Raw genomic sequence first — 15,161 nt, forward strand, 5'->3', positions numbered from 1 at the left:
TGGGCTTTGATTCTGCTCGTGTTCCTGTGCCATGACACCGTGCAAGGGGCCAGGACATGGTCTCAGCCCTGTCCTGCTCCACAGCCAGGTCCAGAAGGAGAGAAGGGAGCACATTTAGCCACTTGCTTGTCTAAACCAGCCAGTCAATACCCTCCTGCAGCAGTGCATGGAGTTGCTAAGCAGTGAACACGTGAGGTTTGTGATTTATGAGATGCTGAGTGTCCCTGGCTCTGCAGGCTCTGCTTCACGCAGCCAGCCCAGGTGGGAGGGCCAGGGTGGTCCAGATCCCTCACACGACCCCACCACCCCGTGTTCCTCTCTCCCTGCAGCTGGCAGCCCATCATGAAGTTCATCAATGACCAGTACGAGAAGTACCTGCAGGAGGAGATCAACATTAACCGGAAGAAGCGGATCCCGGACACGCGGGTGCACTGCTGTATTTATTTCATCCCAGCCACGGGCCACTCGTACGTACCCCGCTGTCCCTGCCACCCCTCAGCCTTCCCCTGCCTGTGTCCCATCAGGGCAGTTCTCCCTGAGATCCTCCCATGTTCTTTGGGGCTTGAGGAAGCTGTCCTTTAGGGCTGTATCATCTGGAGCCCTTGCAGTAACAGAGCTGCTGTACCCCAGAGAAATGCGGTGTTTCCTGTTCTGAGGGGCCATGAAATCATCTCTGAGCTCCAGGGAGCTGCTGGCTTTGCTGTGGTCACCTGGCTTGCTACACCAAGGATGGACCAGGTCTCAAATTGGATGGAGAGGCTACTTTTGCAAGCAGAACATTAATTTTTTTTTTTCTTTGCCCCTGACATTGTAAGGGGAGAAGCCAGTTTTCCTTGTGCTGTCAAGGCAGTGAACACCCTCACCCTGTAAGGGTATTTCATAGGTTGTTTGACTAGTCTGCAAGTGGGATGCTGTTTATTCAGCCCAGAGTTCTCCTGGCTCTGGCACTTTTCAAGTGACAACATCAAAAGGCCCAGATCTCGCTCTATTCTTTTTTTCCCTTTTCTGTTTTTTCTTTTTTCCCCTCCTAGGCACACAGCCCACCCTGAAATTCTGGGGCACTTAAAATGTCTTGAAAAATGTGACTTAAAGTATCACAACATGAAACGAGGCCCAAGTTTCCTTTTGATTTGTGTCAATTCCTTCCACTTTTGGCTCTGTCTGCATTGGGGATGTTTTTGGGTCTGTTTTCAAAAGTAAACTTAAGCCTCCAGCACTGTATTCATGACAGCCTTTTCCACTTCCCCATGCGGAGATTTATTCCAATAGAAAAGACTTTGTTTTGCTTCTGTCAGTGGGTAGACCAAAAATGCATCCTTCACTGGAATAAAATGACTGCATGGGCCAGTTATGCCCCTCTTGTGTAACTGATCAGGAGCAGAGGGGCTGACGAAACATTTATGGTTGAATACAATAAAGCACAGAAGGTTTCAAAGGGAGATGACATTTTTAGGCCAGCCTAACGTGTTGGTCCCACTAATCTCAGCCCAGATCTTCAGCCCCTGCCTCGGCAGGTCTGACTTGCAGCATTAGCTGTGCTCCAGCTTTTCCTCACCGCTCTGTTTAACTCTTAGAAAACACATCTGATGCTCAGAGGCTGCAGGGAGTGTTGGGTGCCGGGCAGGGCAGGCAGGGATGTGGAGCCCCTCTGCCGTGTCCCCCGGCGGAGCCTCTCCAGCCGCGCTCTGGTTTCTCTCACCCGCCGGCCAACAGCAATTGTGTGGATTTTCAGCTGCTTTTTTTCCTTCTCTCCAGCAGACATGTGTTTCCAATATCCGAGTGAGCCCGGCAGATGGGGGCCGTTGTTGCTGAGCCCTGATCCTCTTTCCCCACAGCCTGATAGCCCGGCTGGGGCTGTCCCCGCTGTCACCGGCTCACCCGTGCCCTCCTGCCGCCTGAGGCATGAGTGAAGGGGGCAAACCCCACTGGGAGGGGGAAGTTGATGGGAAATTTTGCTTCTCTGGGAGCTCCACCGTGCTCCACTCACCATCCTGGATGTTTGGTGCTGCCCTCCGGGGATGTGCTTGCACAGGGTGTTGGTGTTGCCCGGGAGCCGCTACATTCACCGTGTGGCAGCCAGAGCAGCAGAGGTGACTCGTGTCCATCTGTCCTTCCCTGGTGATGTGGGTGGGTGGGGCACAGGACTGCCTGGCACATGGATGTGGCAGGCAGCTGGGTTAGGTTTGACAGGGCACTGGGTGAGAGCTTGCTTTTTCCTAAATAAAAAGGAGTGAGGGATGAAAAAAAAAGTGAAGTTGACCAGGTGCAGAGATTCAGAGGCCAGAGCAGAGGATTGCTTGGCTCTGTTTCAGTCTGGCTGTCCCATCCAGGCAGCTCAGGGTTAATCAGCAGAGAAGTTTCTGCTGCATAAGGGAGTTCACAAGGGAGTTCAGGACAGGCTTTGCAGCCCATCCAGCTCACACACAGCCTGTAACACTCCCATGTAACCGTGCCTGTGAAGGCTGAGGATGGTGCTGGCAGGGGCTTTCAGCTGCAGCTGCTCAAGCCTGGCTCTGCCACCCAATAAATATCCCTGCTCTGACCCCTGCACAGCTCTGTTCAGCTCGGAAATGGCTCTGGAGCTGTGCCTGGCCTGATCAGCACCTCTCCTGCCTCTACCAGGGCTGGTGGCTGAGGGACTGCCACCCACTCCCTCTTTCCCCTCTGGCTGCCCCTCTCAGGTGCCCAGCAGCTTCCTGGAGCAGGGCTGGGCAGCTGCTGGGTCCTCACTGGTGTTTGGTCAACAGAGCTCAGATTCCTGCTGTTAGTTTGATCTGGGGCACAACCAAAAGGAAATAATTCTGCAGCTCACCGTGGGTTTTGATTCCTGTAACAGCATTTCAGGGGAGCCAACAGGAATGAGCCTCTGCTTAGATCCTGTCTGTGCACAGTGGCAGAAATAACGTGTGTCCTGGCCACCATAACGTGTGTCCTGGCCACCATAATGTGTGCCCAGCCCTGGCAAGGTGTGCCCAGCTGCACAGCCTCCCCCAGGCCCACAGCAGGAGGGGATGAGGGAACAACCAGCACAGGCTGAAGTGGCTGGAGCCCATCCTGCATCTCCTGCTTCAGCCCATCCAGTCCCCTTCAAGCTCCTCCACCCTTCCCAGCAAAGCCCAGAGCATGTGTGTGTCTAATTATAAGTTAATAATATCAGAGACCATTTGAGGAAGGAGAAGAAAATAGATTAGTTCTTTTCTTGAGCCTTCCCTTCTCTTTGGTGGTGTGCTTGGAGCAAATAGCACTTGTCATCGCCTTAATCCAGGTATTTTCCTTTGGTGTCTTCACATGAATGTGATGTGTAGCTACAGGCAGGCATTGTTCTTAGTGAAAAGGTGAACTTTCTCTCACATAGGTAAGGTTTGGGAGGGGCAACCTAGAAGAAGTTCGTAGAATATCTAGAAACTTGCAGAATACCCTCAAAACATGCAGTTTGCTCTGCTGGGGAGTCCCTTGGTGTTCTCAGGGTGGTGCAGAGAGGTGACGTCCATGGATGAGGCACTTGCAGGAGCCCATGGGAGCAGAAAGTTGTGTCAGGGGTGTCTGGGTGCAGATGGACACGGTCACTCTGCCTGGGTGGTGCTGCTGGACACAGCAGGGGTGTGCCCAGGGGTGTGGGCAAGCTGTGGCTCTGCCTCCTCCTCTCTGGCTCACTGTGGCATCCTCGGCATCCTCCAGATATGTGAGGGATCGGAGGGATCGGAACTGAGCTTTTAATGTGTAGATTGAGCTGAAACTCAAACGTCTGCCTGATTGTGGATTCATCTGCATTCACTCTATATGCATCCTGGTCTTTAAAGGAAAAGCTGATGAAAGAGGCAGGAACACAGGCTCAGTGGGGAAGAAGCTTTTAGAGGAGAAAAATTGTTTGGAAAATAGCAAAGAGAGAGGAGGGGAAAGAATTCTGCTGGGAAAGGAGCATAACTGCATTACTTCCTTGGAGGTCTGGGAAATACATTATGCAGAGCTCCAAACAATGTTTGCCAGCAGCAAGTCAGCTTAGATGTGTCCATGGGGGGTTCCTTGTGCTTTTTTCTATTCTTTTTTCCCTTTAATAGCCAAAATCTTTCTTTCCTGGGGCCCAGGGTGATCTGTGACCCTGTGTTTGTGTTAGGACCTCGTTTGTCCGTGCGCTAATGACGTGCTCAGGGCTGTGTGTGCTGTTGGTGTGTGGGGACAAGATCCACCTGGTGCAGTCCAGCTGCATCCCTGGGAGAGGAGTGGGTTTGACCAGGGGAGAGTTCAGCTGGGTCACCAGTGCTGGCTGCACTGGGGCAGCCTGGAGCTGCTGTTTTCACATCAGCTGGAGCTGAGTGGATCTTTCTAGGGCTGAATGTCCCTCCCTTGGCACTGGGGCCAGGCAGAGGTGTCCCCCTGGGATGGGGACACTGCCTGGTGGCTGCTGAGGAGCAGGATCAGTCCCTTCCCCTCTGCGCTCCTGTGGCTGGGTCTGCAGGGGTCTCTGAGCCCTTTGTAGGGCCCGAGGAGACCAAGTTGGGGTTTGGCTTGAGAGTGTTGGCAGTGGGTGCTCTCTTGGCCCTTCAGTGAGGGCCCTTTTCAAACAGGCTCCTACCCCAAAGGTGTTCCTGGACCCTGGGACCTCCAGGTTTCCTTTTCAAGGCAATATCTACTCAACTGTGCTGCATGTCCCCATCACCTCCAGAGCCACCAAGGGGGAACTGCAGCAACTGGAGGTGTCGCAAGGAGGGTTTTCTCCTGGTTTGGGACCCCCAGCAGTAAAAACACCTTCTGGAAGGACTGAGGGGTGAGGGGGCATCGTGGCCAGGTGCCTTCATTGCTGTCTGCAGGGCTGGGATGTGGAGCAGTGTGGCACTGGAGCCGTGTCCGTGCTGTCAGCTCAGGAGGGATTTCCCCAGGCGCTGATCACTGAGTTATGCAATCTCTGTAGCTTTCCTCTGCTGAGACTTTTGTTGTAGAGATTTTCTGACATTCTCACCCTCTGGAACAAGCAGCATCTCTTCTGTGCTCTGAGAGCCCCTGGAGAATTTCCAGAGCTTTTTTTTAATCCCAGCTGATGAATGTGAGAGGCAGTCCCAGCTTGTGTGTAACCGTGGACTGGTGCTCAGCACAGAGGGGAGCGTGGGCAGGAACGGTCACCTGTGGCCATTTCTGTGTTGTGCTGTCCCAGGATGGTCGCTGACAGCTTGGATAGAGCTGGAGCAGGTTTTGATTTGGCCCTGCAGCCATCATCACCCTGCTCTCATCCCAGCTCCACCAAGGACACGAGTAGCTCTGGGCAAGTTCCCGCAGTCCTGTGTGGCCGTGCAGAGATAAAAGCCCTCTGCCACTTCACGGGGCTTTGTGAGGGTTCACAGGCGATAGCAGGAGCTTTGAAAGGGAAATGTTTAAAGTGTTTTCAAACCCTCTCTGCACTGTTGTGCTTTTAAGAAAATGCCTTTACTCATCCTATCTGAAAGGAAGTGATTCCCTCTCTGTCTGCTCTTTGAATGCCCCTCTCTGCCAGGGGATTGCAGCAGCCTCAGAGTGCAAATCCCCTTCTTCCTGCTGTTTTCCAGGCTCCGGCCGCTGGACATCGAGTTCATGAAGCGCCTGAGCAAAGTGGTCAACATCGTCCCGGTGATCGCCAAAGCCGACACGTTAACGCTGGAGGAGAGGGACTACTTCAAACAACGGGTACGGGGCTGCTGCCTCTTCCCCGGGCTCCCATCCCTGGTACCCCATCCCCTGGTCTCCCTGTCCCCCTCGTGGCTCCCCCGGCAGGGCTGTGCAGGCAGAGCCTGGCCGGGAGCCCAGCGCATTCCTCCGGCTGCAGCTCGGAGCGATCCCGCGTGGCCGCAGGGTAGGCCTGCTCTCCAAGCACTTCCTTGTGTTTCTCTTGGATCTCTGTCAGCACAGGATAAGTTTGGAGCTCTACATCTCCGGGCCTGCTTCTCCTGCCTCCTTTGTTATTGTTGTTGTTATTTTCAGGCTGGTTTCTGTTATTTTGGGAATGATGGTGCTGCACGGAGGGGCTGGAAAACGCTCCCTCTGCAGCAATCATGCACTGATACAGGAACCAGGCAAAAACGTCTGGGTTTGCTGAGCCCAGCTGGGCAAGATTTAAGAGGAAAGCAAGGTATGAAATTCCCGTGGTTGGGAGCTGAGGAGGGGCTGTCTGGATCCACAGCAAGGCACGGGCTGTGCTCTGAGAGGCGGAGATGGCCCATTTGGGGGTTTGGTAAGGGACTGTAAATCCGTTTGCGTGGGCGCTGGATGTGGCTGCAGGCGTGGTGGCCTCAGCATTCCCTGCAGAAGTAAAAAACACCAAGCTCCTTGATCTCTGAGTCTGAACTGGGGGAAGTGAAGGGAAAGGGGGTTTTGCCAAAAGGGCAGTTTTAGGGACGTTTCTTTGGTTATGGAGAGGACGACACCTTAGCCAGGAGTGGTTCCACAGCTCCTTGCAGGAGAGGGTGAGCCACTCCTTCCCACACCGGTGTCTTCCCAGTTCTTGCTGAACAGCATCAAGCACTGAAATACCCAGTCTGGTTTTGGGGGCTGAATCCAAACTCTGTGAGCAGTTTCCTTGGCTAGAGGCTGGCTGGGAATGGAGCTGAGGGCTAATCCAGGCTGGGCTCGCTTGGCTTGTCAGGCTGTTTGCACAGAGCTCTGTGAGGAGCTGGTGAGGGGACACGGAGGGGCAGGTCCACGGTGCCACATCTGCTCTCTGTGGTGGCTTCTGCAGACTGCTGGCCCCATTCAGAGGGGCACCTACCCCTGTGGCTGCAGGTGACTAGCTGGCTCTGGCACTACAAAGTGAGTCCGGGACCTCAAATGTCACCCGGGCACCCTCGGCTGCTGCTACCATGGAACACCGTGGGGACAGTGCCTGGCTCTGCTGCTCTGCTCTGGCTCAGCACAGGATGAGCTCACCCCATCTCTGATTGCTTCCTGATTATAACCAGACCCCCCCAAATCCTTTCGGATGGAGGGAGAACACGTAGCCACGTGGTGTGTTTGCTCTCTCTCCTCATGCTCCCAGCTCCAGATTCTCTGGTGCAGATGAGAGGGCAGGTGGTACAAATCAGGCCAGGTGGGCACAGGCTGGACCTTTTCCACTCGTGCCAGTGTGGCTGAGTGTGTGCTTCCAAAAGCAGAGCCCTGTCTGCATCTGGGGGTGTAGCTGGTTCAGAGAGGTGATAGGTTTTGGGCTTGGATGGCGTGGGCAGGGGATGTGAAGCACCAGCCTGGCTGCAGGTTGGTGCCAGTGCTGTGCTGAGTGAGTGGAATGTGCTCCCTGGAGCTGGCTTTGTTGGGTTGTTCCCCTAAACCCGGTGTGTTGGTTTGGTGGGGGGTGGGAGGCTGGCTGGGGGCATTCCCTGGGCTGGATCCACTCCTTTTCCAACCTGAACTGTAGGAAGTGGTGGGAGCAGGTGCCAGGCTGGGTTGGGTTTGAAGCCTTGTAGGAGAAGGCTGATCCTCCAAGCTCCCCACGAGCTGAGCCTCCACCCAGGAATCAGATTTCAGCATCTCTTGGCCTTGCACAGAGGCAAAGTCCTTAGAGTCTGCTCTTCCAATCTGTGTCCTTGTCCCCTCAGATCAAATTCCTTTTCCAAGGAGTCTAAACAAATACCAGAGAGCAGCTTTTTACCTTTGTGTTACAAGCCTGGCAGCTGCGTTCCCCTTTGCTTGGGCAGCTTGGGTTGCCCTGTTGTCTTTTCCAATCCCTAAACAACATCCAGCTCATGTAACTTCATCTCACTCTCTGCCTGAGCTGCGCCTCGGCACCAGGTTCTTGCAGAGGTTCCAGGGCAAGCACTCGGTGGGTGTGTGGCAGGTGAGCACAGCTCTCTGTCCCCCAGGTGGGCAGTGTTTAGGATGGAGAGGGAGATGCTGCTGCTGGACATGGTTCAGAGACCCTTTTGGGAGCAGCTGCCGTGGTGGGAGTGCAGCTGCTGTGCCTGCCTGTCCTTCACCTGTCCCTCTGCTCTCCCCTCCCAGATAATGGCTGATCTCCTGGCCAACGGCATCGACGTGTATCCCCAGAAGGAGTTTGATGAGGACTCTGAAGATCGGCTGGTGAACGAGAAATTCCGGGTCAGTGCAGGGGCTGTGCAGGATGGGCCCTGCAGCTCCAGGGGCTGGTGATGTCCTAAGGGTCCCTTCCAAAAGGCCTCTGTTTTCTCCCCAAAACTGCTGTGCCCTGTCCATGGGGTTTGCCCAGCACCAGGAATCCTGCCAGAGCTCAGAGCAGGGGTGGAAAGAGGGTGAGAAGGGCTTGTGGGGGAGGTCTCCTGGCCATACTCCTTCCCCATCTCCATCCCCACCAGCAAGCAGGGGGTCCATGGCCCCTTCCCCTGCCCCAGGCACAGGGAACAGAGGTGCCTGCCCATCCCTGGCTAGGGCAGCAGCCTTCCCAGCACTGGGATGGAATTTTACCTGTAGGCTGCCTGCAGCTGGCAATTCCATGCTAGTGGAATCAGCCAGCAATTTTTTGGCACACTAGAGTGGATTGGACAAATTCAAGGAAGAAAAAAATCTTTTAGGGATTCTGAAGTTGAAAGACACCAACCTGGATCAAGAAATGAGTTGACCACAGGTTGCCAGATGCTGGGGGCAATTCCCAGGGAAGCTTTGGATAGCTTTGCTTCAGCTGTACCTGGCGCCTGCCAGTGGGGGACTGGGCTAGGCTGGGTTTGGGCTGGTTTTAGGCTGGGTACACGTGTGAGAGATGCTGGTACCCAGCCCTGTGCTGCCTGTTGACCCTGGCAGGCAGCACTGCTCAGGAACATCAGGGGCAGACCAGCTCATCCCATTAAACCCTCCTGGAAACAGCTCAGCATCGGACTTTGCTCACTGGTTTGGTTTCCTGGCCAGTTGTCAGGAAGAAAACATAACCTGGTTTTTCTCTTTCCACAGGAAATGATCCCGTTTGCAGTGGTGGGCAGTGACCAGGAGTACCAGGTGAACGGAAGGAGAATCCTTGGGAGGAAGACCAAGTGGGGCACCATTGAAGGTACCTTGTCCTTGCTTCCCCACCTGAGCCCATCTCTGCCCTGGCAGAAGGCAATGAGGTCCAAAACCAGCAGTAAAAGTTGAGGTGTATGTGGTGCTTCCCTGCTCCTCCCAAAAATATCATTTTCTGGTGTTTGAGGACTGGAAACACCTTGGCCAATCATCCCGTGCTGGGTTCCTGCACCTTTGTGTGGCTTGGGGGGCTGCTGAGTGCTGGAGGGGATATTTCTTGGGGGTCTCGTGGCCTGGCTTGTGCTTCTTGCACAGTTAAATGCCTGACAGCAGGATTTGAGGGCACACCAGTGACATCCCTGTGTCTCAAGCTCCTGTTAGGACCTTCCCCTGGCATCTGTGCCCTCCACCATGCCTTTGGTTGGTGCCCTTGTGGGACTTCTTCCCTCTTCCATTTTCCATGAGTGTGTCCCTTTTTTCTCCCCCATTTTACAATCGTTGTTTAAAAGCTGGATGAAAGCTCCTGGCTCCAGCACATCTACACATTTCTCTGTTTGTGGTTCCTGGCAGCCAGCTGGCTCATCTCCAGTGCCACCCCTCTCATCTTCCTCCCCTTCACTTCACAGGTTCCTCTCATTTATGAGTCTTTTTAATAGGAATCCTGTGTTCAGGGATGGTTTAACAAAGCTGCCAGGAAAATCAGTGTATTTTGAAGCTCTGCTGCCCTCTCGTGCCGTTTCCCTGAACGTTCTGAGTTCATTGGGATCCATTAAACCCTCACCTTCTGCTTGTGGCAGCTGCCTCCAGCACAGGGAGACCCCCAGGGCAAAGCCATGGCCATGGGCAGCCTTTGCACAGCAGTGTTGCTTTTGTTTTGCCATTCCTGCATGGTGTTTAATGGTTGGACTCGATGATCTTAGAGGTCTTCTCCAACGTAAAGGATCCTGCTATTCTATGTACAGGATTGGGTAAAAAAAAAAAATCAAAAAAGGGAATTCACCCTCTAAATTGAGTACATTTAGGAGTAAAATAGCAGCTGTCAGACTGATTGTGGTGGAGCAGCATCCCTTTTGCAAGCACTCGTGCTTCAGTAGCCTGTGCCAGCAGGAGTCCCTGTCCTTGCACAGCCCTGGCAGCCCTCACCAGCGTGCCTGGGGTGCTGCAGGATGCTCATGACCCAGCTACAGATGAAACTCTTCTGTGGAGACACGCCTGGTGCTCACTGCAAAGCTCACTGTGCCCCTCCCCTGCCTTGTCTGGGGCTCTGGGGGTCCCAGCATTGTGCTGGGCGTGCTGCTGGGAGCTCCCTTTTGTTGGTGGGACACACTGGGAAGGGGCTGTGGATGCTCACTCAGACCTCACCAGGGCTGAGCTGGGGCAGGGAGCTGCTGCCAGCTTTACTGGACTTTACTTTCAGGACTCCTGAGTCCTGCACCTGTACCTGGGGGGGGGTGAGTGCCCATCTGTGCCCTCCACACGCTGGGGAAGCCCCCAGGCCCTGCTTGCCCTGGGGGTGGCAATGGGTGATGGGTGCACACTGATGGGTCTCTCTCTCTTGCCAGTGGAGAACACAACACACTGTGAGTTCGCCTACCTGCGGGACCTCCTCATCAGGTCAGTGCCCTGTCCCCAGAGCCTTTGGTCACCAGGTGGCATCCAGGGAAAGGGGACAGCCCTTGAAGCAGCTGCTGCTTTGCTCTGCTGCTTCATCCCTCCACCCTTTCACCCCTCCATCCCTGCCTTCCCTCCCAGCCCTCTGCCACTCGGAGGGGTGGCCGCACTCAGTAGGATGAGGCTTCAGGGGGCTTTTCTTGTGCTGAGGTAGAGGAGGAGAGGAGCGATGGAGGGGTCAGGACACACTCCAGGACTGCTGGCAGTGTGGCTCCAGCTGGCCTGCAAGCAGCTTTTGGCCTTAGTGGTCTCTCACCAGTGCCAGGTCTCATCCCCAGTTCAAAGACATCACCCTCCACTGGGGTATCGTTGTGCGGTCTGGGCAATGGCTGGTCCCTCTTGACTACGGGGCAGTGGGAGGCTGAGCCCCCTGGGCTTGCTAGAGGGGGCACTGGGCTCCTCCCCAGTTTGGCTGCAAGGTGAACTCTGCACATGTGTTCTGTTGCTGGCAGATTGTTGTGTGGGGCTACAGAACCTCACCCCAGGACTGGCAGTGTCGGGATCTCCCTGGGTGGGTGTTCTACAGCCACAGCTCCTGTGTCCCCAAGCACCAGTGAAGGTTCCTGCTCCTGCTGCCCAATAATGCTGCCCATTATTGCCTTTCCTTCTCTCCTGTGCCTTAAAGGCCCCATTAACCAATAGGGCAGGAGGGGCCATTGAGGCTGGGGCGTGGTTGGGGTGCAGAGGGCTGGGGTGCAGAGCCTGGGCCGGCTGAGCCGTGCCCAGTAAGGCGTGATTGCTCTATCTCCCTTTCCTGCAGGACACACATGCAGAACATCAAGGATATTACCAGCAACATCCACTTCGAAGCCTACAGGGTGAAGAGGCTGAACGAGGGCCAGAGCTCTCTGTCCAACGGCGTGGCCGACAAAGAGCTGGTGGCCAACGAAATGTAACCGCCCCGCAGCCAGGACCTCGCTCGCTCACGCTCGCTGTTTCTCCCCTCTTCCCCCTTTATTTTTATATAAATCCTCTGCCACTGTCCCTCTTGCCCTGCTCCCCGACCCCCTGCCATGTTAACTGACCAAATAACCAGACGTGGAGTGGGGTGGCTGCTCTCCCCCCACTTTGTGCCATGAGTTTTGTCCTCGGCCCCCAGAGCGGCATCCCTGGGCCGGGGACCGTCCCTCTGTGGAGGTCAGGCTCTCGTTTGTGCCCAGCTCTGACCCCACAGCCGGACCCTGGGGAGCAGATCTGTGGGGCCAGCGGGGTTGGGGTGTCCTGGGAGCCCTTCCAGCCCCTCCATGCAGGGGCTCTTCTCCGTCCATTGAAGGCGAGGGTTCCTCCTGGTGAACGTAGCCTTGGGAAGCAAGGTACGGTGGGATGAAGAGAGCAAGACAGTGCCATCCTTGCCTCCTGTCGCCTCCTCTGAGCCCTCTGCAGCCCTCTGGGACCCACCAGCCCCCAGCCCGGCCCCTGTACCCTGTCTACCTGCAATAAACTGGGAGTGTTTAGGTGTCACCTCGCCTGTCACCGACCCCCGGCCAGGCAGAGCGACCTGCTTTGGGAGAAGTGCCTTTTCAGACTGTGACCTTGCAATAGCGTGGGAGAGGGGAGGGAGGGTCTGCCTTGTCTGTCTTTGCAGCCTGGAGAAGGCTGTGAATCTCTGTAGAGACTCTCCTTCCCTCTCCCTCGGGCCCGAGCTGTGGCTGGTGTCCTGGGAACACTTGTGTATTTATTCTGTCATTCAGTTGGGTGGGTCTTTGTCCGCTGAAGGCTCGGAGTGTGTTTGTCCAGAGGGGGCTGAGTGTGGAACTGTGTCTCTGCAAAGCCATGGTGGGAGGTAAAGGGTTGTCCTGTCTGACCCTGGTGATTCTTGGGCTTTTTCCTACGCCAGAGGAGGCCCTTGGGTATCTGTTCATTCCTGTTCATTCCCTGGGTCCCCTGTGTGATGTGTGTCCAGGGAACATCCTCCTCTGTGTTGCTGGTCCTTGTGCAGGGGGTCTGTGCATGTGCTGACCGAGCCCTGCAGCCGTGGGGGGGGTGCTGGGGAGCGTTGTGGGTGCTGCTCCCCCTGCTCTGCCCCCAGACCCTCCTCTTTCTGTGTGTCTCCAGTAAATAAGACCCTGCAAGCGTTAGGTAGCACTGTGACACGGGAGCGGGGGGTCCTGGAGCAGAGCTCTGCAGTCCTGCCCCCTTCTCCCCAGCTCCCCTGGCCTTTCTGTTGTCCACCAGTCTCCAAATCCTCTCGAAGGGAAAAAAACTTCCTGCAAATCACCCGTTTTTGGGGGCACGCACTGACGTGGCAGCGTGCCCCATCCTCTAGCACTGGAAGGCACCTGCAGAGCCCACGGGGGACAGAGCCTGGCTCAGCACAGGTGACCTGGAGGAGGGAGGAGGTTGCTCTCCCCTTGCTGGGGATGCCCAGGTTTTCAGGGGCTCCCCACATGTCCCCCCCAGCAGCCAAAGGGGTGTGGGAAGGGGGGTGCATTGTGAGGATCCCTTCTCCCCTTCACTCATATTCCCCCTCCACAACAGCCCCACGGAGCTGCTGGGGAACAGCAACTCTCTACTTGCTGACTTGCTATGTTTTAGCAAAAACCACAACAAAAACGTGTATTAACTGAAAAAAAAATATATTTCAAGTGTTAAAAAAAGACTGAAAGGGGAGAAAAATCTCTTGTGGTGAGGCACTTCTGCAAATGCCATCTAAAACTTTTTTTTTCCTCTAGTTGATATCTCAAGCTGGGCCAAGCAAGACACGCTGCTTTCTCCTTTGTAACCTGACTTTTTTTTGGAAGAAAAAAAAAAAAAGAAAATAATACAATAAAAAAGCCCTTCATCCAGATCTATTAAAATGGCCTTTTGGGGGTTATAAGCATTATGAAAATTTAGTCCATTTTTGTATAAATAATAGTGTTTAATATGTATTTCCCAAAATAAATGTTTCGAATGCAAATAGAAGGAGGCTTGTTTGGAAATGTCTGTTCCCAGCTGTGGTGTAATCACTGCTGCACGAACCCCATGGGGCTGGGGATGGTGGAAGAGCCCAGCCCCAGAACCTGTTTAGGGTGAAAGATAATTCCTGACCCCCTTGACTCATCCCACCTCAGACACCTGCCCCGGGTACCCTACAAAACGCTGGAGCTGCTTGTGCTGAGCACCTTTGGGATGGAGCCAGCATGATCCTGAGGGAGGCAGGTGGGTCCCATCCCTCTGCTTCCATGGTGAAGCTGTTCCCACTGTGCTTCCTGGTGGTTTTATGGAGAAGTGGGTTGCCCCTAGTTCAAGGGCAGGCAGGAGCTGGTCTTGCACACAAATGTGGCTGTGGCTCCACAGGCAGATGGTCTTCAAAACCTTCAGGACTGCAGGGTCAGCCTTGGGATGCCCTTGGAAGTTGGCTTCACTTGGAGGACCTGCCTGAAAACCACCTTTCTCCCTGGTGTCACAGCTGGCACTGCCCCTCTGGTGGGTTAATCTCTGTCTGACCTGTTTATTGTATTTTTCCCACCAAGTAACTGAACTCAGAAGCCACCCAGACACGCTCCTGGGTGACCAGTTCTAAGTGACCCTGGAGCAAGTGACCTCCAGAGCTCCTTTCCAGCCTCAGCCCCTCTTGGATTCTGTGCTTGTGGAAGAGGATGAAAACAAACCCAGCAGGACAGCACTCAGGTGGGGTTGGGTTCCTGCAGGGGTCTAGAACACAGGACAGGCTTATGAACATTTAAACTCTGCTTTTCTGCTGGCACCTGGGTTCTGGTGCAGTGAAATGTCTCACCTCACGTGGCATCTGTGAGGTGTGCAGTGCCCCCTCCCTTTGCCCCAGTGCCAAACCCACCCCTAGCGATGCCCTTCCATTTTTGGTGCTGCACAGCAGTTCTGTGGTTGCTTTAGCTCAAATCCCCCTCACCCCCACAGCTCACAAGCGATTCCAGGCTGAGAAGCAGGAAAGTCAAGGTGTTCTCACTGTTGTAACCAGAGCAAGACCCACAACAAAAGCTCTTAGGGACGGAGCAGGGAAAATCAATGTGTAGTTGTAGTAACTACAAGCATGGACCACGGGCCTTGCTCCTGGGGGGATCTGCAGCAGTTTCCTCCCATCTTGTGCTGGGATTTGGGGTTTTTTGCAGTTTTCCTCAGTGCTGGTGTCTGAGCATGTGAGGGAGGTGGAACAGAGGATGCTTCAGGGCTCTCCAGGCAGATTCTGGAACGTGAATGTGTCCATGGAGGGAGATGGAACAGAGGATGCTCCAGGGCTCTCCAGACAGATGCTGTCCTGGTGACACATTGAGAAATGGGTTGTGGATGGAGAGAGGGGAATGCAGGCAAAATTCCCCAGCTCAGCAGTAAGGGCAGCTTTTGTTTAGCCCAGAGGAGGAGCTCAGCGGGTCGGAGGGTCCCTTCATGGGAATGGTGCAGGGAATGGCTTCCAGATGTTAGGAAGCTCCGGAGAGGTGGGGTTGGCGAAGGGAGAGCAAAAACACCAGATGCTCTGATGGAACTTGTGTGGTGCTGTGGGAAAAATCCCAGCTGGGGGAAGGGCAGGCTATTGCAAAATTCCCCCTGGCCTCCCCAGAGCCTCGGCTAAAGAGCAGGAGTGACCTGGGAGGGGGTGGATGGGGAGG

At 54.9% G+C, this 15,161-nt stretch overlaps 1 protein-coding gene across 2 annotated transcripts in view; it reads left to right on the top strand.

The window, feature by feature from the left end:
- Positions 1-13,400, top strand: part of SEPTIN9 (septin 9) — a 68,519-nt gene extending 55,119 nt beyond the window's left edge. For both annotated transcript variants that reach the window (XM_082293826.1, XM_082293827.1), the window contains 6 exons: positions 330-467; positions 5,538-5,655; positions 7,960-8,055; positions 8,878-8,974; positions 10,488-10,539; positions 11,357-13,400. In XM_082293826.1, the coding sequence (XP_082149952.1) occupies positions 330-467; positions 5,538-5,655; positions 7,960-8,055; positions 8,878-8,974; positions 10,488-10,539; positions 11,357-11,492 (637 nt within the window). In that variant the 3' untranslated portion in view covers positions 11,493-13,400. The remainder of the gene's footprint in view (positions 1-329; positions 468-5,537; positions 5,656-7,959; positions 8,056-8,877; positions 8,975-10,487; positions 10,540-11,356) is intronic.
- Positions 13,401-15,161: the final 1,761 nt, after the last annotated feature.

This window comes from Coloeus monedula (genome assembly GCF_965178545.1).
Source record: "Coloeus monedula genome assembly, chromosome: 19".
NCBI classification, from domain to species: domain Eukaryota; kingdom Metazoa; phylum Chordata; class Aves; order Passeriformes; family Corvidae; genus Coloeus; species Coloeus monedula.